Source organism: Anopheles ziemanni, chromosome 2, assembly GCF_943734765.1.
Source record: "Anopheles ziemanni chromosome 2, idAnoZiCoDA_A2_x.2, whole genome shotgun sequence".
NCBI lineage: Eukaryota > Metazoa > Arthropoda > Insecta > Diptera > Culicidae > Anopheles > Anopheles ziemanni.
In genome coordinates, this window is record NC_080705.1 from 81247687 (window position 1) to 81270094 (window position 22408).

At 44.2% G+C, this 22408-nt stretch overlaps 5 protein-coding genes across 5 annotated transcripts in view; 2 read left to right on the forward strand and 3 right to left on the reverse strand.

Annotated features, from left to right (window-relative positions):
* Nucleotides 1-2716: 2716 nt before the first annotated feature.
* Nucleotides 2717-5055, forward strand: LOC131294522 (mucin-2-like). Its single transcript, XM_058322569.1, has 3 exons — nucleotides 2717-2737; nucleotides 3296-4488; nucleotides 4560-5055. Exons 1-3 carry the CDS (start codon nucleotides 2717-2719, stop codon nucleotides 5053-5055), a joined length of 1710 nt encoding a protein of 569 aa, XP_058178552.1.
* Nucleotides 5056-6988: 1933 nt separating this feature from the next.
* On the reverse strand, nucleotides 6989-7531 carry LOC131294524 (mucin-2-like). Its single transcript, XM_058322570.1, has 2 exons — nucleotides 7520-7531; nucleotides 6989-7453 (listed from the first exon to the last, which is right to left on the reverse strand). The coding sequence occupies exons 1-2, from the start codon at nucleotides 7529-7531 to the stop codon at nucleotides 6989-6991; spliced, it is 477 nt and encodes a 158-aa protein (XP_058178553.1).
* A 1925-nt stretch (nucleotides 7532-9456) lies between these two features.
* LOC131281977 (phenoloxidase 8) lies at nucleotides 9457-12085 on the reverse strand. The gene is made up of 4 exons (XM_058311357.1): nucleotides 11561-12085; nucleotides 10311-11394; nucleotides 9748-10003; nucleotides 9457-9658 (listed from the first exon to the last, which is right to left on the reverse strand). The coding sequence occupies exons 1-4, from the start codon at nucleotides 12083-12085 to the stop codon at nucleotides 9457-9459; spliced, it is 2067 nt and encodes a 688-aa protein (XP_058167340.1).
* A 444-nt stretch (nucleotides 12086-12529) lies between these two features.
* LOC131281992 (uncharacterized) lies at nucleotides 12530-12799 on the reverse strand. The gene has a single exon (XM_058311373.1). The coding sequence runs from the start codon at nucleotides 12797-12799 to the stop codon at nucleotides 12530-12532; it is 270 nt and encodes an 89-aa protein (XP_058167356.1).
* A 4669-nt stretch (nucleotides 12800-17468) lies between these two features.
* LOC131281975 (uncharacterized) overlaps nucleotides 17469-22408 on the forward strand; it is a 61392-nt gene continuing 56452 nt past the window's right edge. The window contains exon 1 of the mRNA XM_058311355.1: nucleotides 17469-17855. Within this exon, the coding sequence (XP_058167338.1) occupies nucleotides 17572-17855 (284 nt within the window). The 5' untranslated portion in view covers nucleotides 17469-17571. The remainder of the gene's footprint in view (nucleotides 17856-22408) is intronic.

A 22408-nucleotide genomic window follows, 5' to 3' on the forward strand; every position in this document is an offset into this window, starting at 1 on the left:
CCAATGTGGAATATTAGCAAACAAGCTCACCACAACTAACTCCCAACACACAACTCGTCTCTTCTTTCTTCCCTATGAGATTCCCTCTACGAACTTGACCTTCAACATCACTCCTTGGTAAGCTTCCGTAGCTCATTACAATAAATCTATATGAAGATGATGGGCAACTGATGAAACACGTTGTCAATCGACTTCAATGGGGGAAAACTACAATTTTTTGTTCCTATCAGTGTTCGATGAAAATTCCAGGGAAGAAAACAACATCTCGTACTCTCGTGAGATTTTCCCAGAATCACGCTTCAATTTTCGTAAAAGTCAATCCTATCGAAGCAACGCTAGGTAACAGAACGCCAATGCCAGACGCTGGTGAATTATAGTCTATCTGATTTAGGAAAACATTAACATGCGAATGAGGAGGACACGCCATTTGCATATTGAACGGAAGACATATTCTTCTTCGACTCTTATTCTTCGGAGCTAATTTTGAATTTTCTACCTTTCTGAGATCTGCGAATATTTTCAAATTTGTACTACAATCGATTGGCTATTTTTGTGATAACAAAATGCTAATTTTGTCATCAACCCACATTGGATAAAACGTCCGCATGGTGTTGCGTAAAAAAACTGTTCGATTCTGAAGATAGAGATGCTCATCAGGCAAAGAAAAAATCGAGAAATGATATGAGACCTTAAACTAGAGAGAAAACCGGTTAGTAAACACATGCTTTCCGCTTCTCATGGGGATTGCTGTCGAAGCTCGAAGCTCTGCCGAAGGATCAATCGCACGAAAACGTTCCGAAATCGCGCTTCCAAGACGCAGGTGGGTCGTGCCAAAGGTAACGACACCTTGACATTGGCATCTTCTAACAACCGGCCCGCTCGAAGGTTAGTATCTCCACAGGTACATGCTTCCAGCGGCGAATTGGTTGTGTTTGTCAGTTCATTGGACTTTTTCGTCGTTCGGGGCTTTGGGAGACTTATTTTTAGGACTGATATGATGTTTTGTTTTTCGACGTGTCGCTTAATTTAGGGTTTGGAATTAGTTTTGCTTCCAAAGGCCAACCACGCTTTGCGTCGTACACGTGTAAGATTTTGTTTGCTTATTTATGTCAAAATTGTGAAAAGTTACTAACTGACTCGATATTTGGTTTTGGAAACAACATTAAGATAAGTTCTTTCGGATTTTCAAGCTACTTTGGTTTGTTTGGAAAGAGGTTTTAAGGTGAAATACAATGTATTCCACCGTTTTGAATAAACCACGTGGCATATTAATATCGCTATCGAGTGACCGAATTGGAAGCAACATTTCAGCATCGAATTGATTTCAATCAAATCACATTGCCTACAAACTCATCTGCATAGCCACCTTAAAGCCAAGTGATCTTCCCCTCGTACATCTTCCTTGTTTGCGAATTTCATAATCGAGAAAGGATGCAGCCAAGGTTGCCCGGGTGCTTAATCAAACTACAAATCACTTGCCACAGTCCAACGCCCAGGGAAAGCCAAGTCCCGGCCACCGATGGCGACCTCGATGGTTAATTTAGTTATAAAAAGCGAATTGCAAACGAACCAGCCGACGCCACACAAAAACCGGATAAGTCACTACGATCCGGTACGGTGCAGGCCGGATTCTTTCATTCACATCTCGACGCAGGCCGGCGAAGATGAGCGAATCCGTCGTGGACGGGCGCGTATCGGCATCGAGCCGTGCAAGCCGCCACATGACTCCCCTATTTCACATTCATTGCCCATTGGTCAGCTGAAATTAAATAACATCAGCCTAAGGGGAGGGGGAAACCGCGGGAATTACTACTAAACGGCCTCCCATTTGCATGCGTAGATCATTGCATGCTTACGTGAATCACAGCAAAACGAAACTGTGCACACTTAGTGCAGTAAACATTGTACGATGAGATCTCTATCACGAGATGAGCTGCAACATAAAAGGTTGGTCAGAATTGCGCACGCGGGCAAGCCGAAGACTGATGACGGCTTTACACGACAGCTTGTGAATTTTTACCTAATGCCGGATCTGGTCGCATTCTTTCCCAAAACCCGTCGATTCAGCACCAACCAAATGATCTATGGGTTCGCAGATCAGCTAGCGTTGAAGATGTATGGAATTTACATCTTCTTTACCTGATTTATGGTAATAAGAAGCGAATTAATTTCAATGGAGAACTTACCTACAGTCTGCAGAGTTGCTTCCCTCCTTACTTTGTATTTAATACTAAAATCTATCGATAAGTCTACTAACTGCCATTTCAAAATAAGATGACTCACAGGCTTTTGCAGAGCTTGCCCACCTCTCGGTGTTTGTTTAACGAACGGATTCTCACGCATTTGCGCATCACGTGGCTCTAATTGGTAGATAAATTACTCGCCTCCTGCAAAACTACCCGCCAACGGTAGCAAACAGCGTTAACCTTTCGGCGACCGCGACCCGCATTTCAGTTAGTGGCGACTTTCGGAAGGAAAACCACCTCCAACCGGTGTTTGAGGTCGATCCGCGGACCAGGGCGGATAAATATTGGTCAAGCATCAAACCAACCCAACCTCAACTCAACACCGAGAGGGATGGAGGGACCCGCAAAGGGAACGAGCCAGTCGGATGTTTTGAAGAAGTGTCTACTTTTGTCTACCAAACAATTGATTTGGTTTTCAATACAACACGGGGAGACATTGTAAAGGATAGCATGACTTTTTAGGCAGCTAAATGACTGTTATATTTGCCGAGGTATATATGTTATATAACAAGATATATCTGTTTGTTTTAAAATTAATTATTGAACTCATCTTTTTTATGACGCTGAGGCCAAGAAGAAGATTATTCCTGCTTATATTTCTATAATAAAACGTGCACTTGTATTGCATGTCAGATTTCGATGTCGTGGATGGATGCAACAGTGGCCATTTTATTACAAAAATTTAAATTTTCATGGCATACGGCATTCGTAAGCAATATTCTCTATTTTATCAAGGGAAAGAAGGCAACATTTGTGCTGCGTAATAGACCTCGTTTTGCATAGATAGTCCAACGTATACAGTTTCTACCAGTGTAAATCCTCTTATCTGGGGACCAAATTGGGAGTGAAATTAAAGTTGATAAAAGCTTGTTTCAAACCACGATTTCAAACAGATTACAATTTTGCATAATTTTATCAACAGAAGGTTTGTTTTAGTTTTTGGTTACGATTTTGATAAATGCTGTTATTGTAGACAAATATTCATTCGTAAAGGTTTTGAAAATGCCGTCAAACTTACATTTATCAACATTTCTTTCTGTTTCTTTAAGATACTAAAACTGCTACCATGGCTTGCTCTCCTAGGATGCACCAATGCCAATTTTCAAATCATCGAACTTGGGGGGAATCCCAACTACGGAGACCCTTCCGTTTTACGAGATGGCGCCCTTTATCCCAGTGAAAATGCGATTCCAAACCTGCAATATACAGAAAGGCCACCGCTGAATATTCTGCCTCAACGTTTCGAGCCTCCTCCGCCTCGACCTTGCGAAGGTGGCCCGGAAGTTTGTGGCTACCCGCCTGCAAGGCCTCCTCCTCCTGAAGAGTGCGTCGGTGGTCCGGATAAGTGTGGCTACCCGATAGAAAAGCGCAACTGTTCTTGGGATGGTGGAATAACTGAAACGACCATCGATGTCAGTACCACCACCACCGTCTACGAGTCGACCATTGAGCCAGCGTTGTGTGATGATGAGCAGATTATAACCCCGTCAATCTTATATATGTCGGAGCGGCCGACCTGCTCCTCCAGACCTGCCGTAACTACCACGACGCTGCCACCGAGCATAACCACCTTCACTGAACGTCCACCACCCATAACTAAATATGTAACGATAACGCCGACGACTACCATCTTAATCAGCAAAACGCCCTACGTTACGATTAAAAGGAACGTAACTTCGACAGTCACAAGCCTCTCCACCCTTGACTCTACCGTGACAATCAGTAGAATAATCACACCAACCACTACGTATCTTACGACAACGTCAACGGCTACGGTCTCCCGGAACGTAACGCCGATTTCAACGAACCGCTTTTACGCCGCAACTGTGGAAACCACGAGAACGATCACACCGATCGTCGTTATCTCCAACAAATTTCCACCGGTCACAGTGAATCGAACCGTTACACCGACATCCACCAACTACTTCTCACTGGCAACTACCACAGTCGCTCAAAATGTAACGCCGACGTACACTAGCGTGAGCTATTTCCCCGAGGTGACCACAACCCGCAACGTAACACCTGTCCACACCGAGTACATTTACTATCCCACGGTAACGGTCTCAACGAATGTTACACCAACCGTTATTCATAGAAATATCGTCGGTACGGTCAGCATCAACCGGACAGTTACACCGACTTCGACCATACTTATTACGCTCGACAACACCCGTACAGAAACGCGTAGTATCACACCAACCTTCTTGGAGCAGCAGACGGCCGATACGAAAACAGCAACGACGTGAGTTACGCTCGAAAAGCTGGCATTAAATAAACGTAACGTTATTAACATGTTTCCACCTTCTTCCACAGAATCTTTACACCAAGGATTATCGTCACGGAAACAGCCCCGACGACAAACGTCACCCAAACTTACACGCCCACCTTTTACACGACGACGACTCTAAGTGAGACCGAGACTAGAAGGACCACCGTTTATCCAAAAACCACGAGTACTACCACTTTACCCCCATCGGTGCGCACCATTTACTCAACGGAAACGGAAACCAGCACCACAACGTTGCCGAATAGACCATTACCTCCCGTTACCAGCACGCTTACCGAAACTTATTGCCCACCGAAAGCGACCTACCTGCCAGTTCCAGGTGAAGTAACGCACACCGAAACGAAAACGGAACTGTTCGTCACGACTATTATCAGCTGCACGCCTACCGGACTCTATCTACCCGCCCAGCAGACCGTGGCCGCCAATTCGTTTTCCCCCGCGTACGCCCGCGTACCCGAGCTCAAACGGTTTGTGCTCCCACCTCAGGCCGACGAGCAAAACAATCTGTACTGGAACGCCTAAGGATCGGTAATCGATGTGATGTCGACTTTGTCGACTCCCCGAAGAAGAGAACAACAAATGATAACAAATACTCATACGTCCGTCCCTCACGGCGGTGAGGTGTTGCGTTATAAATACTCCTAGTAGTAGTTCCGTAACGCTCACCTGGCCAGTGATTAGTCTGTAGGCCCAAACCGTTAATGTACATAAGAATCCCCTAGAGAAGAAGCTTGATCAATGGAATTGTTTCAACCCCTCTCCGCCGGGGAATGTTTCCGTCCCCTGCCCCCACCCGATGTGGGAAATCGAAGAACAAGTTATACAAAACAAACGCTTAGACTGACACTTACCATTCGGCTGCACGAAAGCGCAGACTAACGTAGTACCAGCAATGGTTGTGTATCACTTTAGCATGTTTATATGTGTATGTGTGTGTGTGTGCGTGTGATGTGCATTATGATTTCACGAATAAAACGATTTTATCTTCAGAGAAGAAAGCTTGAGAGTATTATTTTGGCTTCAATGTGTAGATTCAATTTTGGCGTTAAGAAGTTTTTTGAATAAAAAAGTTTAAAGTTTTACTAAATTTAGCTTTAAAAATCTCTTTGATTTTTCTTCTTCTGCCGCTTCGTTGTAAATGTATAATTCTATAAAAGAGCTTCTGTAAATAGCTAGTTAAAAGGCTTTTGCATGGTAAGTTTTGTAGTAAAGCATTGCAATGAGTATCTATCAACACTTTGATCCATATCGTGGGTGATTGGAAATTCAATTCTTGTCCCACTATTAATATGTGAAAATTAGAAACTTAGTATATTTGTTCCAATTGAGAAAATTTAGCTAGGCTAGTTTTCCAGTTCATCTTCTCCAGTGACCTTTGGGCATAATGTACTGTATTCAGGCATGGTCGAAACACTTTGTCCTACTTCGTGAAGTATGTTTAGGAGATAGATTTTCGAGATATTTATAATACTTATCAATAAAATGTTTCAATGGCGGGGTGAAGTAACCGATTTCCTGCTAATAGTTGTCAGATAGCGTAAGACACGGTACACCATCCATGTAGCTCCTGGTGTCCAGTTCTGGGTCGTGATGTCTTGATGGCTGGTCTTGACTGTCGTTGCTAAGTGTTTCTTAACTATATGATCACTTGTTGCCATCTAAATAAGGAACGAAGTAGCCACTGTGCCTTCAGTCTTTTATTTTAGCATCTGTTGCACTTTTCAGTTCCCCAGCTCTTTCATTCGTTCGGTCTTCCGAATGAGCCGTTTGGCTTCCTTCATAACGAAACAAACCATCGAACAGCTTCACTATTTTTGCCCTAGCAGATTTAATTGTAGTGGTAACGCTGTCACATTTGTTCGAAATGCAACTTTTTGTGATATTTTTAGTAGACGATTGCTGGCTTTCTTGTTTTGTGTTAGAACACTTGTAGAAATTAGATTTTCTTTTTATGTCTAAGTATTACGTACGCCAAACAAAAACTTTTAATAAAATCCAAACCAACAGCATTGATGGCCAATTAATATTTTTCCGAATATATTTCACATTTTGAATCGGCTGCTGATTAGTACACGTTTTGCCTTTCTTCAAGCGTTTTTAGTTTTTTTCTATAGATATCTTCATTTCTCATCAATCCAACTAGCCTACACATATTTAATCCTTGATAGCCTTGATATTTAATCTATCCTTTTAATCCAAACACAAACAACACATTGCTTTCAATAATGATTACGTGATTTGATTATTTTTTATTCGTTTAGTTGAATTTAATGCCGGTTTAAAAGGGAAGAGGTCGCAGGTGGCGATCCCTCCCAGTCGGAGATACCGCTAGATGAAGTTACATTGCAGTTGAGGGTTTTATTTACGGGACACCACGAACAACTGCAGTCTCAATCGCGGCCATAAACATTTTATTACTTGTTGCAACAACGCCAGATGACATTTCGCGTTCGGTTTACACACACATGGGAATTCGGGACGTCCGCGTGCTAATGATCGAGCTAGTTGAGGTGACGGAAAGGGTGATGGTGAAGGAGGTGGTGGGCTGTGTAACGACAGTAGTGGTGACGGTGATGACGGCGGGCACGAGCGGTGGCGTGGAAGTGACCGTGGATGTAGTCGTCCTGGTGATCACCGTGCTCGGAGTGATCGTGCCCACCGTGGTCGAGATGGCAGAGGTGGACGTCTCAAGCAGCAGGACAGGCGGTGGCGTTACGATCGTGTAGGTACTGACCGTGTTGGTGGTGGAGGTAAAGCTGGTGGCAATCGGAACCGTCGTTGTGACGACGGGCTGCGTGAACGTCTTGACACAGGTCACCTGCTGGATCTGATTCTCGTGTGAATGGTGCAGATGAGAGAAGTGGGAACCGTGGCCACTGGGTAATCCTAGCGTTAGAACTAGCGCTACAACATGTATCAGCTGCAATAAAACAATAATTGAAGATTGGTTTAACTTTACCTAACATTGTTTGGCTTAAAAACTTACCGTTCGACGCATGTTATTCAGAACGCCTCCACCGAATTACTTCACGAGCGATGCGTTTGAAAGTAAGCACAAAAGTAAACTGATTGCCTCTGACTCTGAATCTGACTGAAGACTGACTGCAACGGTATGGACAGGACAAGAACCGACTGCATTTTGGTGTTTGACCGAAGTTCAAGTCCCCAAAAGCAAGCCAGTTTTATGTATTCCTTATTTCATCTGAAATGGGTCGCAGACTGGCAACATGAGTAACGCAATTTTATTTCAGTGGTAGAAAGGACGACGTTTGAATATCAATCCACCTAAACATCGATGGGAAGCATGGATGAGAATGTGTTGAAAACGTCCCCGATTTGGTCGCAATGAGTTTATATTTGATCAATTTATTAACCTATGATCACATCTTAAGGTAAGTGAAGCAAAATTATGGTGGTATCTTTAACTACTAGTCACTTTAACTTTTAGTTTCTAGTGTATCTTAAAAGGACAGAAATAAAGTTAACCGCTTCACAGTTTTGCCCGGGCCTGACTCGCTAAAGCGGATGGAATTTGTGCTGCTTTCGAGTGCTTCTGCTTCGAATAAACGTTCTTATGTGTTTTTAAAATTTAATTCATTTATTTGATACTAATTCTTGCAATTGAATCAAATGTTTGCTTATTATTGCCAAATTACTGCTGATCGCGATCACAAATAACATATAACATAACAACATATAAAATGGTAGAAAAATAAAAAAATGCATAATTGCTTACAAACTCCATCATTTCATGAATAAAATTATAAAATATTTAGGGAACACATTTTTTTCAGTTTTAGGCCAAATACTATACAAAAATGTATGACCATTTTTTGAGTCAATTTCCTGACTTGACTGGACGGAATGTTTTTTAGAATATTGACTAATTTTTTTACAAAATGAACCAGGCATGTTTCAATACTTGTCATGGTTACTTTCTTTTCGCTTTGTTTTAACATCATTTCTCCTCGATCAGCACTTTGGGTCATGCGCAGGATCGCAATAAAGTGAGGGAGATGATGTTAAGTTTGGTTTGTTTTTGTGGCTTCTTGGGCCAACTGAAAAACCGGTATTTTGGGTAAGGAGTTTCCCTAAAGCCGTTGAACCCTGGAGTGCCGACGATGGGTTGAGAATGTCCGTTTAGTTCCGCGCTAACCATCAAGCAGACAGGAAGAACTTTGACTGGAAAATGGTACGTTGTGAAGTATAGGAACGTAAACCTTAGAAAATAGGCAACTTCTAACCAAAGTGGACGATAGCGTTCCCAGTTGTTTGTGCTTTTCATTTTAGTGTGCGGTGGCTTGTGGTGGCCAGTCGAGCTGCATCTCTACCACACGCTGCTGCACTCGAACGAGTATAGTCAACCGGTTACCATTTGTTTGCCCATGACGTCCACCCTGGAGCCATCAACGTCCACTATCAGCACGACGGAAACGGCCACTCTGACTGCAGTCACGAGCGTTACCGAAACCGTCACGCTAGTGCCAAACACGGAGCTAACGATATCGGTTGTAACGTCCACCATCCCGGTAACGGTGACGCTGCCAACGCAAACGTCGTTGGTTTCGGTAACGCAGACCACGACCACCACGTTGCCCCCGTTCACAACGACCTCCACCGTAGTCGTACCGTCGACGCTCACAGTTCCGGTGTTTTCAACCACGACGATCACGACAACGGTCGCAACGATCACGACGCGGATAACGACCACCGTTACCGAGTCCTGCACACCTACTGGTGGCTAAAAGTGGACGGTTGTGGTTTTCCTTTCTTTTTGTCAATAAACAAAGCTAATGCTGTGCTCTAGTAAGAAGGTTTGGGGTTTCAAATCTTGTTTTCTTTTTTATTGCAAATTATTCGAAAGTACATTCGTTTGTTGGAGAAAAAAAATCAAAAGGCCGGCAGAAGATTCGAGTCCGTTACTTAGGACCGTGCGATGACGGTGTTCTTGAACGTGACCGTAATGGTGCCTGTCTTCATGTTGCTGTTCGGTGCGACAAAGTCATCCAGGGTGTTAACCGAATCCTCCGTGCGCCGATCGAACGGATAGCCCATCGGGCGACGATCCGGGAACTTCTTATCGCGCAGACCGCAGAACGAGTGTGCATCGTCGCATGGTGCGTTACTATTGTGGTTGACGGACGTGGAAGAAAGAAAGAAAGCGGTTAGATAAAAGCCCCCATTTCAGGCCACCCCATCTTGTGGGATACTTACGGATCGAGCTCCTGCTCGACAGCGTCATCGGCATAGTCCGTAACCATCGCGAATATATCGAACTGGACGCCCTCGGGGGCACCCTTCGGGATAAGCATGTGCTGTGGCCAACCGCAACCGCAGAAGCGGAACTGAGACAAACCGGCTGCATCGGTCGGTACGGACTTGGTGCCGATTGCTCGGAAGGTGCGCTCGTACGGAATGGTCACACTGGATTGGTCCGAACGACGGACGATCGTGTTCATGCCCGGATTGACTGGCGTGAATGGAAGGGATAGATTAGAACTTGGTTACAGAGTATTTGATAATTCGTCAGACAAAGTTATGGTGTCTCAATAATCAATGAATTATTTGACATTTGACTAGTTGCCATTTGAGAGAAAGTGACTCGATTGCGCTTTAAACTTTTACTAGCGTTACATGATCGGGTTGCCACAATAACTTCTTGCCAATAAAAATGACTTATCATTTCATCAATTAATGCCGTAGGGGATTGGACATTTCATTTGTAAAGGATAGTTCGTCACGTTCGTTTGAAAGACAAGGTTTTTAGCAGTACTTACGCGTAACGGTGGAGGAGTCCATCTCGACGAAGAAGAGACGCTGCTCGCGGAACTTGAGTGCCGTGCCACGTTCGTCCACCTTCGGTGCGATCCAGATACGCAGCGTGCCCTTCTTAACCGCTCCGGACTCGTTGTTGACCTCGACGCGGAACGAGAACGGTGCGTGCTGGAGATGGGTGAAGGACGCGTACACATTGCCCTGCGGTCCGAAGTCAAGCCCGGCCGCCAGATCGACCTGCGAGCGCTGCCAGTAGGTGAGCAGCACGTTGGCCGGAGTGTTCGCACGCGTCAGCTGGACACCGACGGAAGTCACCGAGACGCCCGGGTTGCCGAGCTGCGCCGCCGTGTATGGCGTCAGGAGCTCCTTGTGCCGGCGGAAGATACCGTCGATCATGCCGTGCCAGCGGTAGAAGATGGGATCGCGCATCGCCGTCGTCACGTCACCCATCACACCGTAGTCCTCCAGGTAGCGGTAGTCCGGATCGTGGATGTACGCGATCACGTTGTGGCCCATGTTGTGCAGGCTGCCGTACAGCTGGCGATTGGGCGTAAGGCTGGAGGCTTCCAGCACGTCACCGAGCAGATCGATACCACGCTCTTCGTCCAGTGGAATCCGATTACCGGCCTTGTCGAGCAGGAATCCCTGGTCGATGGCCTCGTGGATACGGTCACGCCAACGCTCCAGGTCGCTCACTGACACGATCGTACCGTTGTCGATGCGGTCCACATCCTGCAGGGTCACGTTGGCACCACGGGCCGGGTACGAGCGGTTGTTCGAGCTGCGAATCATCTTCGGGAAGTACGCCTCCGGGATCTGCTCGCGGAAGTTGGTCAGGTGGCGCACCTTCTTCAGCTTGTTGCAGAACCGATCGAGGTTGTAGCGGGCGATCAGCTGACTGTGCATGTAGAAGAACAGCTCACCACGACGGTCCTTGCGCACGACCGCGTCCGGACCGTCTCCCGGGTACACCAGATGCCAATGCCAGTGGTGCATGTTAACGCCGATGTCCTCACGGAAGTACGCCATCCGTTGCTCCTCCTCGCGATCGGACGCGGTGTATGCTGGTGGAATATCAATCACCATCTACGGTGTGGAAGAATGGGATAATATTGATGTTCTATGTTAAACTTCCAAAAGTCTCTCCTAATTTTTTATGTTCACTTTACAGTTCACTTCACCAGTTCACAGTTCAAAAGGCTCCAGACCGGGGAGGAATCCTTTTGGTTGTTGAGCAACTACTCTCACTTACCCGATTTTCCTGCTGAACCGCAGCTCCCTCCTCACGCAGCTTGGGAAACACAGCCGGATCGACGAACTGGTCCGGAAACAGCGACACGATCGACGGAATGTTGACGTTCTTCGTATCCTCACGGTGCTGCACGGCCACGGCGAGCGAATACTGGAACAGTACAGCGTTCAGCCGATCGCGACAGTACGTGGCCACGCTCATCAGCGACGGAACGTCCGGTTGCTGGATGAAGAGGTTAATCAGGGCGGCGGCCGCATCCCGGTGCTTCGGCACGAACAGCGAGAAAGCGCCACGCTTATCGATTCCGGCCGCAAACGTCAAATCCGGCAGCGTCACCTTCTTCACCGGAATGCGCTGCTCGGCGTCGTTCGAGAAGCGCGACTGCAGTTCTGCCCCGATCGGTCTGTAGCGATCGGTCAGGAAGTCCTCCGGCAGATCGATCACCGTCTTGCCATCGTCCTTCGGGAGGAAGGTAGGCTCGAGAGGCCGCTGCAGCAGCGCCAACAGATCGTTCGCATCCGTCATGACGACTTCCGGAGGGTTTTGTTGAGTATCAGAAGTGTGTGAAGTGTAATCTGGTAGATTGTTTCCGCGACGGAACTTTACGGGACGCACTGGAACACTGAGGAAACTGTACGCGCGTAAGCAGATGTCAACGATGAATGACAAACGCTTGCCTCGAGTGAACAGTATTTTATACCAGCGAAGAATGCCACAAGTTCTCTATCGTCGTCCTATCAGCAAAGTGAATGAAAACCGCAACCAGAGTCGCTTTCCACCCTGATATCTACAATTTACTTTTTTACTACCGCATGGAAATGAGGTCATTTTTCGGATCGTTATACAATCAGACGCCTTATCTGCCATAAGTAGAATTCAGTTTCGGGCACTTCTGCCACACATTATATTTATTATTATGTCACTTCCGTAAGCGAACGAGCTCCACTACATGATTTGGGCTGCGCGTGTTTACAGCTTGAACGTATCGGTGATCTTCTTTCCGATCTCAGCTGCCTGCTCCTTTGCCTTGCCGGCGGCATCCTCCACCTTCTTGGAGGCATCCTTCGGGTCGGGCGTAGTGACAGCATCCTTGTCGAGCTTCGGCACATCCGTCGGCAGGCTGGCGGCCTTATCCTTGGCCTTATCGCCTGCATCCTTGGCTGCGTCCTTGGCAGCATCGGCCTGGGCGTACACGGCACACACGAGCCCCAGCAGAAGGAACGCGACGGTGAGTTTCATTTTGCTGCTAATCGGTCTACGGACTTGCACGGAATTGACGGAAAAATTAGATCGTTTCTTGCACTACAGCTAGCAAACCCGTTCAATCGAACACTGTTGCTGACACTCCCGGAGTTGGTAGTTTTTATAGCCATCACCGCAGTGCCGGTGGGGAGGTTTCCGGCGATATTCGCAAATGGAGCTGTTTACATTCGATCACGCTATCGATAAGTCCGATCGGGCGGAACTAATGGAACGCACGGAAAGATTCCCGGTGCGTTCAATTAGAATACAATCATTGTGTGTGGGAAAGCTCGTGGGACCGTCTGGCGGTTGCATGCTGGGATACATTTTTCCGGAGTAAATTTTTACGCGATGCACTTCCTCGGCCGTTGGAGAAACGTGATTCATCTGCCAGTTCGTTTAAGGGGTCACGACGAGACTTTCTGCTACACTGTCATAGTCTTCATAGATCGGTCAGAACTTTACGCAACGCACAGTGCGCATTGCGTGTGAAGCACAATTAAAAGGGCAACGTGCATCGCTAACCGGGGAGATTTCCGTGATTCGGGCATCGGGTTCATTGTGAAAATCTTGCCCGGCCCTCTTATTCTCGTTAATGAATGGTTCAAGACTTAAATTTGAAATGATGTTCTCAGTTTGACTTCTTTTAAAATACATTTAAGCTAATTCAGACTGTTTCCGCTTTAGTTTACATCGGAATGAAATCTTCTCTATTGGAGGAACTACCGAACGATCTCATTTTGAACTCGCCGAAAGCCAAATGTGTTATTACGGACAAATTATAATCTATTCCAAAATCTCGTGCAATTTGACATACACTGATTTGATCTTTACATGCTCTGCAACAAAGTTGCAAGATATAAATGAAATCGACTTATAATTCGCCTATTTCATTCAAACTTCATTTTCAAAATAAGAACACATTTTATATATTTTATGCCTGACATTATCATAATGATAACTCAGCAGTATAACATTGATAACGATCTGTAAATTCTAAAGCTACCTTGTGACATCAGTTTTTAAAGATAAAGAAGAATCAATATCAGATTTGGGTGGTTTGAGATTTGGGATGTACAACCGGTTTTATTCATCTACTCAAACTACATTTTGGGCATATAATATGGTACGCTTTATAAAGTAGGTAATTTAATAGATTGGGGTTTGTTTAAGAAAATACGAATGCAAGAAAAATATATCTTATTTAGCATTCGTCATTCTTTAGCCAAAATATTGAAGTGTCTACAGCTACATATGTATTTTTTTACGATAAATGAGCGCATGTTCTTGAAATAAAATCAGATGATGTAGAATCCTTGAATTTGTATTTTTTATGTACCGAGTAGGCGGTAGGTCGGGCTTTTACCCCATTCTACACTAAAGAAATCCAAGGGCTTCAAACAGCTACAGGTCATCTCGTACATTGAGATGTTTATAGCTACTTATGCTCAAACAGTAAAGATAACAAATAATAGTAATGCAAGTAAAATAATGTTATTTTAACCTTCAGATCTACAACCGCCTACCTGGGTAAGTTTTGCCCTTTTATTTTGAAATTACTTCGAATTGAACAGTTATATCGACTCAAAATTCCTGGAATGCCTCAAGCAACATGTTCTCTATCATTCTGCCGAAAACCGACTTTTTATTTTTATTCTAAGTATTTTTTTACACCATTTTTCTATTTATACCCCTTAAATCTACAACCGCCTACCCGGGTACGTCATACGTTTTGTACGAGAGTTTATATTTTTCTGTACCAAGACAAACCACCAGTAGGTGAAAGGAGGTGCCCCTCGGGTTTTTCTTTTTATATTTATATTGAAAACAATCCAAATTTATCTAAGACACACTATGAAAGACTGTTTTACTCCTCGAACTCCTGGAACAATTAGTAATGAGATAAACTCGAAGACGTTCTACAAATATGCAAATTATGCTACATTTTGGACCACACAGCGGCAACGAAAGCATTCTAGGTGAACTTTCATCGTTTGCTACACAAAATAATAATTTATTAATTGCAAGAAAATCATGATGCAACGGGTTGAATTAAATACAAAAGAAACTGCTATCGTTTGAAACAAAACGATCGAATTTATGTATATGAGCTAAGTTTTAAAATGTTAAGGCATAAATATCAGATGTAACAATGTATAATGAAGAATTTCCTCCAGATATGCCACTGAATTTACTGAGGAACATGAACATTTCCTAAACGTAAAATTTAATAGAAAAATATTTCTACATCTTTGAAATTTCAATTTATAAGCAAAAATGTTGAAGGCACCAAGAAGTTACTTCACCAGAAACTTAAGAAGTATAAACAAACACAATAACCTATTGAAAATGTATGGTTTACAGAGTTGACGATTGTAGATCTATGGGATAAAATATATTTGAATGTAAAAATTACTTACTTATCGAATTTTTAATATTATTATTTGAATGGGATGTGTTAGAAAACATTCTTAAGTATCATTACTGAAAATTTCAACTCACTACGGCATCTAGAACAAAAGATATTAGCTTTGAAGCACAGCAAAATGCAAACCCCCATACAAAACGTATGGCCTACCCGGGTAGGCGGTCGTATGTTAACGTAGGTATTTTTGGTCGTAGACCTGAAGGTTAACCTTCTTTTAGCCGTTGAAAATTATTCAAATGCTCACCACACTTGATTATATTATTCACAAATTCAGCTAAGTGAGTCATAAAACATATTTTTGTGAGGCTCGCGTGAGCGAAGCCCGAAGTTTATGCATTTATAGGTTTGGCTTTGTCAAAAATACAAACATTGGGTTTTCCATAACATAAACAGGTTGCTCATTTAAGAAAATCTTTCATTTGAGTAGTCTGTTGCTGAAATTGACCGAGGCACTAAAAAGTTATTAACAAATTAGCTAATTCATTCATTGTTTGAAGCTGTGACCAAGGTTTTTGAAGCTTGTTGGCGTGCTGCTGCTTCGTTCTAGTGGTGGGTACATCGAATCCCCAAATCCGAATCCCAATCCATCATACAGTCGCGATACGATATACAGTCTGTTCCCGAGTTACGCGGATAATGGGGACCAGGGAAATCCGCGTATCTCGAATTTCCGCGTATCTCGAATATTGCTTGACACATAGTTTATACTAGGAGTTAAGAGATCGAGCTCTTGTGTACATGTATCATAGAATATTCAAAATTTTTCTTTGTTCATTAATATGAATGCAATGCAAGCGTATTCAAACAACATAAATTACAACAAACGAAATAAAAAGCGTAAGTTATGCAAATGTGTAATTTACATATTTATTCGTGTGGTTGTACATCTCAGGAATTTAAATCGATGTAATAAACCCAATCTACTGTCAAATTTTGAAAACCGCGTATCTCCGAATCCGCGTAAGTCGAGAACCGCGTAACTCGAGAACAGACTGTAAACCATTCAGTGCCGGTTTGGAAATCGTTTATCCTAATCTGAATCCCCATCAAATCACCACTGGTAACTCGTTTTGTCCGCAATAAAAACATGAAACACATTTTCGATGTGAGCTTCACCGTTGTTAGCAGTTCTGTTGATCATAAAAATGTACTAATGTAACGATGTTCTTCGCAGGTATTGAAAAGCGGGCACGGTTATGTTAGCATGTAATATTGTCTAAGAAGATTATCAAAACCCGGTTAAAAATGTAAATCAGGTGCTGGTCTGCATGATTGTCACTACGGATACGAATACGGTATCCGTTCTACTGTATTTCTTTGTTGAAAATAGGTTCATGAATGTTTTTCGAGCCTAAGTTAAATCGAGCAAGAACCTTTATCTATGGCCAATCCATTATAACCAGCACTCGAGTCGCGTAAGCTGAAATCAATCACATTGTCTATAGATCGACTGGCTACGTGACTAATTCGACTCACCTCGTGTCCAAATCGAGTCACATCAAATTCAAACAGATTGAACAAACAACAAAACAAACAAATCAAATTTTTAGAATCCGTCAAATTGGATCAAAATCTGTAGAATCCGTCAAGGGGATTCGAATCTTTGTAATCCGTCCAGTGATCGAATCTTCAAATCTTCCCAATCCCGATTCAGCCAACACTAGTCTAGTGTTGGGATCGGTAAAATGCGACGAGCCCCTTCGTCGAGTGTAGTGATGAGAAACCTCCAAAATTTCAGGAGCAGATCAGATCATTTGCTCTCAGTCAAAGATCGGATCAGATCAGAAGAGCATAATCGTACTCCAATGCCATGCCGCTACGGGTAATGGCGTCACTAGGATCATAATGGAGCAGATCAGATCACATCGCCATAGGTATACAGGCAAAGAGCATATTGGATCAGATCAGAACACATCGCCATACCGCTACGGGTAATGGCGTCATAGGATCATAATGGAGCATTTGCTCTCATATTTTCGGATCAGATCAGATCATATAAACAAGAGAGCAGATCGGATCATAAGAAGCTATTCCTTCTTCTCATCACTAGTCGAGTGCATCGTTTTCCTTTGCAGTGCGTGTTTTGATTAATTTCGCTTGAAAATTGGTCGCCTCCGTGTTTGCCCCAAAAATTATCGTTCCTCGCAGTGGCCATTCGCGCAATGGCGTCAGAATCGGTGCAGTGTGCAGCGCTTCATCGTAACGAGGTTCGATAGGTTTCGCGTTTCGGTGTCGCTTTCGCTTTCGCTTTCGTTTTCGTTTGTGCTTGGCATCCTAGCGCTGTCCTATCGCTGGTGAAAGGTGGAAAGTGCGTGAAAGGCGTGAAAATTGTTAGTGAAGCATGGGATTATTTCCCGACCCCCCCATAACGCCGAGGCTCAAGAAACGTCTGTTCGGTGGTGGCTCGCCGCGGAAGAGTGCAGCGGCGGCTGGCGGTGAAGCTGGTGGAGGAGGTGATGCGAGTGCATCGGCAAGGGGCAGTGGTGGTGCTGATGGGGGTAGTGTGGCCGGGAGTAGCGGAGGAAAAGGTCGCGGTGGAAAGAACGAGGAGCGCGGCGGTGCATCGGGTACTTTGTCGAAGTCTTCGACACCACAGCAGCTGTCCACGTCGTGGGAGTTTATCCGGTAAGTGCACTTTTCCGAAGGAAAACTCTCATTTTCCAACCCTGAACGAGCCTCGGGAAAATTTCATTTACATACCCAGAAGTTTGATTCTTAACAGCGACTACGCTTCCGCCATTAAAAGACGACATTAACATTCTGCCCTTCGTGCATCAAAACCCAACGGAGAGTTTTCACCGAGGAAATGAGGCGCTTCCTTTCGCTGGATCCAGCGTCTAGCGGCAAGTTTTCCGCATTTTCCGCAGTGTCCTTACCACATATTTATTTGTCAGACAATCCGGTGCCGCACGTCTTTGCCGGCAACCATTTTCTTTGCCGGTCGGCTTTCGGCACCCCATGAGGAAATGACAATTTCGGTGAGATGTTCGTCGTATGCAGGCCGTGGGGTATCAATGGACGATGTTTTTCATTTTTCCTATTCTCCCTCCCTCCCTCTCTATGCCCGTTGAAACTACTTTGTCCCAATGAACTCGTTCCGCTGCCGGGGGCGAGTTTTCCTCGTAAATATTGCCTCAGTCGTCGCTCGTGGCTGGCGCCAACCCGCCCTTACAGGCAGTAGGCTCTGTGTGTGTGTGTTTGGGGCACGGAATCGATTTGACCGAGATTTATGTTTATGCATATTTTGTTTTTGGGCTGCGGTGTGTGTTTTTTTGTTCACTCTTATTATAACTTGGTTTCTTTTTGCAGCACGCTTCACGTGCAAAGTTTATGTTTCGCCGGGCGCCGAATTATTTTCTACGCTGTGCCAAACCTACGGTGTCGCTACGGGCTCGTTCCCTTTTTGGAGGGCACTACCGTGGTGGTTAATTTATGGGCCGGGCAATAAATTTTGATTATTTCCTCATTGTGGCGCGCGGAAGTGACATCAATTCAATTCGACTCCGAGAAACAAGGAGGCCCTACGGCAAGGCCCGGGTCTGCGGGTTCACGCCCCCCGTGAAAAGCACTTCAATGGAGACATCCTGGAATGACTTTTATTGGCGTGTCCCGCAGTAGTTCCTCGGGGAATGCATCGCGAAGGCGTTCGTCGTCGTCGTCGTCGCGTTTGTTAACAATCGCATCATGATCGCACCGAATGAGGCAGCGAGGTTCAATCGAAGTTCCGTGATAATCTTCGGTCTGTTTGATACGAACGTGTTAATAATCCCTGCTTGCTATCAAAAAACCCGGCCGATGGATTGATGCCACATTTCGTTCCCGTTTGTTTTCTTCCCATTCTTTCCAGGGAAACGACAGATTACGCAGCGAAAGGTTCGTGCGGGTTGATAAGGAGTAGGGCGGTGGGAGGACCATTGGATGGGAGCTGGAATGATGAAATGGCCCACTTTTCGTTTGGGCTGGGACGTAAGCTTTTTTTAATCCCGATTCCAAGAATTATTAACTCATGTTTTTTCGCGTTCACTCCTTTTCACCTTCACTTTGTGTATTGGATTATATAATCCATATAACATATGTTTTAGTGGTTTTTTATTTAAATTTCAACTATCAACGATTCTGAATTTCTTAGGTATATTTGTTTTAAAATTTATTAAATTGGACTTTAACTGGATTTTAATTTCGAAATGATATTCTACAATTTTAATGATATACTAGAGCATTCTTTCCTATTTCCTTTTCCCATTTCATACTTTCACTAATTTCATCATTTGAATCTATCTTTTATTTTTCCGTTTGCACTTGGGAACTTTCGAAATCAATTTATGATCTTTTCTACTTGTTGATCAAGTGTCTCAGGGTAGTGCTTCTGATTACACAACTTACGCCGTGTTCTCGCAACAAACTGTGACTGCATAACGGGATGGCAGAAAGGCATCGACCAAAAAAGCCCCAACGCCAACGATTGCTTCACCAATCGGGCTCGGAACCCATTGGAAGACGTCGCGTAATTTAAATCGGTGGCGTTTTGCTACAGTTTCGTCTGTGGTGTTTGGTTGACGAAGACCCTCGCACAGATGTCGGCATTAAACATGTGGTGTTGTTTCACTTGACATCCACGTGGGGAGTGCATTTTTTCCCCCGCAACGAACCAACAACAAGTTGCATACGCAAGCAGATGAAACGTGAGAGGCACAGGACCGAGCAACTACAACCGCAGAGCTGGTTGTGGCATAGACATAGAAGCAATGTGTTGCAATGGCACATAGATAGTTGCATGATTATTTAATTCATACCAAAGCGAATGGTGCTTCAGGAGGAATCTTTGCTATTATCAAGGCAAAGAAGTATAAACTACATAATACTATATTAGCCCCATGATGAACCTCTGAACACAAATACCAGAGGATGTTCTTGTCTTATTTATATTCTAAAACAAATCACAACCTGCGGCTTTGTGGAGACTTGCCGTGACTTGAAGAATTAATGCGATGTAATCTAGTGGTAACTTCCCATCGAAAAAAGCAAACCCGTCAGAATATGACTCTACTGTTCGTTTCCCAAGAAAGACCCGCGAAATCGCCTTGAAACTAGAACCACAAGAACCCGATACCAGCCAGCCTCGGTCGTCATGTGTGGCAGCCGAACATCGGGCTTGTTTTTGTTTATCTCCTGTAACCACTTGAACCAAGAACCGGCGAGCTGCGAAAACAACGTTGCCTCGTTCTATTTCGATGACGTAGATGCTTGTCCATCAGCATAATTCTCGTTTGAATTCGGATCCGGGTATAGAACAAAATGGTCGGACGACACCGTGCGTGGTCGTCGTACGTTGGGCGAATTCCACCGAACCAGAAAGGCCGGGTTATTCGATACTCCATGGGACAAGTCTGTCAGCGGAAAGACGGCACGGCCTAATGTCGTGCGCGACGCAATCTTTCTGTACCTTGTCTACTAGCTGGGACGCGAGATAGAACGGGATGGTTTTTCTAAATCAATATGTCATTAAGATCATTGTAGATTTTCGAGTGAATGATCGACAAAAGTGGGTGAGATAGATGTTGAGCAATCGATTAAAATAGGATATAGTGGCGTAATATTTAACCGAAAGCTTAAGCTGCGGAAATAATTACGGAGATAACACCCCAAAACAACTTCCCAAAGGAAAGGAATTTCTTGTAAAAAATACTTATACAATGTGGGACGGATTCATCTCGGAAAATTTGATAATTTTTTTCAAGAGTTAAAGATTTCTTCAGTTTTCTTGAGTTACATTTACCTTGTTTTTATCAGATATTTATTTTGTCCGTCTAACATTGCTCAAAAGTTGATATAATGTTGTTATAAAAGCAGATTATCATCGTATCGCCGAACGCAAAAGGATATTTTATCGATAACTGGAAGAAGGGATTGCTTCATAAAGAGAAAAATTATTGAATCTAATTTGTTTCTTAGGTTAGGAAGTAACCCAAAAGACAACAGAAAAAATTGTCTGTATTATAAGTTGTATAGGCACTTTTTCTTTTACTTAAAGTATATAATGCTAAACTATATGTATTAAAACTGTCGAAGAATTGTAACGATCTTCTGCATTGATATTGATAAGAGTTACTCATTTAAATTAGCCATTAGACTTTATAATGTTATGAATTATGTAAAGGGATATTTATGATAGATGTTTATGGCAATGAAAGCAAAATTGAACATATCGAAACTTTGAAAACTCGCAACCAGGTATTCAACTAACGCAACCCCATCGCCTTTCTTTGTCCAACTGGGCCGCCACAAAAGGGAGAAACGTAAAGTAGGCCCCATCTACCAACCCCCGGGAGCCCATTAAAGGGACGTTGTTTTGCAAAGATTAGCTGTCGAAAAATATGCAAAACGCGCTACTTCCCGAAAGGCGCCCGTCGAAGTTCGCATTCCCGTGGAGGAGGCCCGGGGTCAATGGCTGGCGTCAACCGGGCCCCTGGTTCACCTTTCGCTCGCTGCTGTTGCACTTTGCTGCTGGGTGGCATTTATTTGGCGAGGTTGCAAAAAAATGAAGACAACAGAAAAAAAACGAAGAAACATCACCCACCAGAACACCTTCCACCGGCGTCCATTTCTTCGATTCGGGAAGCTTGACAAGAAAATAAGGTTCGGCCGGGGGGGAAAGAAAAAGGAAATCACACAATCCTCGTTCAGTTTCTTCGTGCGCCAGGACTTGCAGCTCGGATTTCTTTTTTCTCCTTATACTCTGTGTACTTTTGTTTCTTTTTGTATTGTGTTTGCTGCCTCTCGTCAATAGCAGCCGAAGGGGAAGTGGTTTGTTGTCACTTGGTGTCATTTTCTAAGACAGTTGCAAATGAGGTGTCCCGTTTATGTGCGCCGCCGCATTTATGCTCTTGCTTCCCCTCGCTCGGCTCGATTCCGGATCGGCGTCCGTATCCCCTTGTCCGTTCCATTCTTATCGCACATCCGAAACCTTCCCGACGTCTTTGGCTTTTGGGTGGACTGCGTTTGTTATTCTTTTTCTTGGCCGTCCGTTTCTTTTCGTCTCTGCCTCGGTGCCACCATTAGGGCTGGGTGCTTCGGTGCCGATAAGATGCAGGATCCCGAGCAAAGAAAGATGGAGTGAAACACCGATCGGAATCGAAAGAAAAAAAAAAGAATCCATCCACAAACAAGTTGCGCTCGAA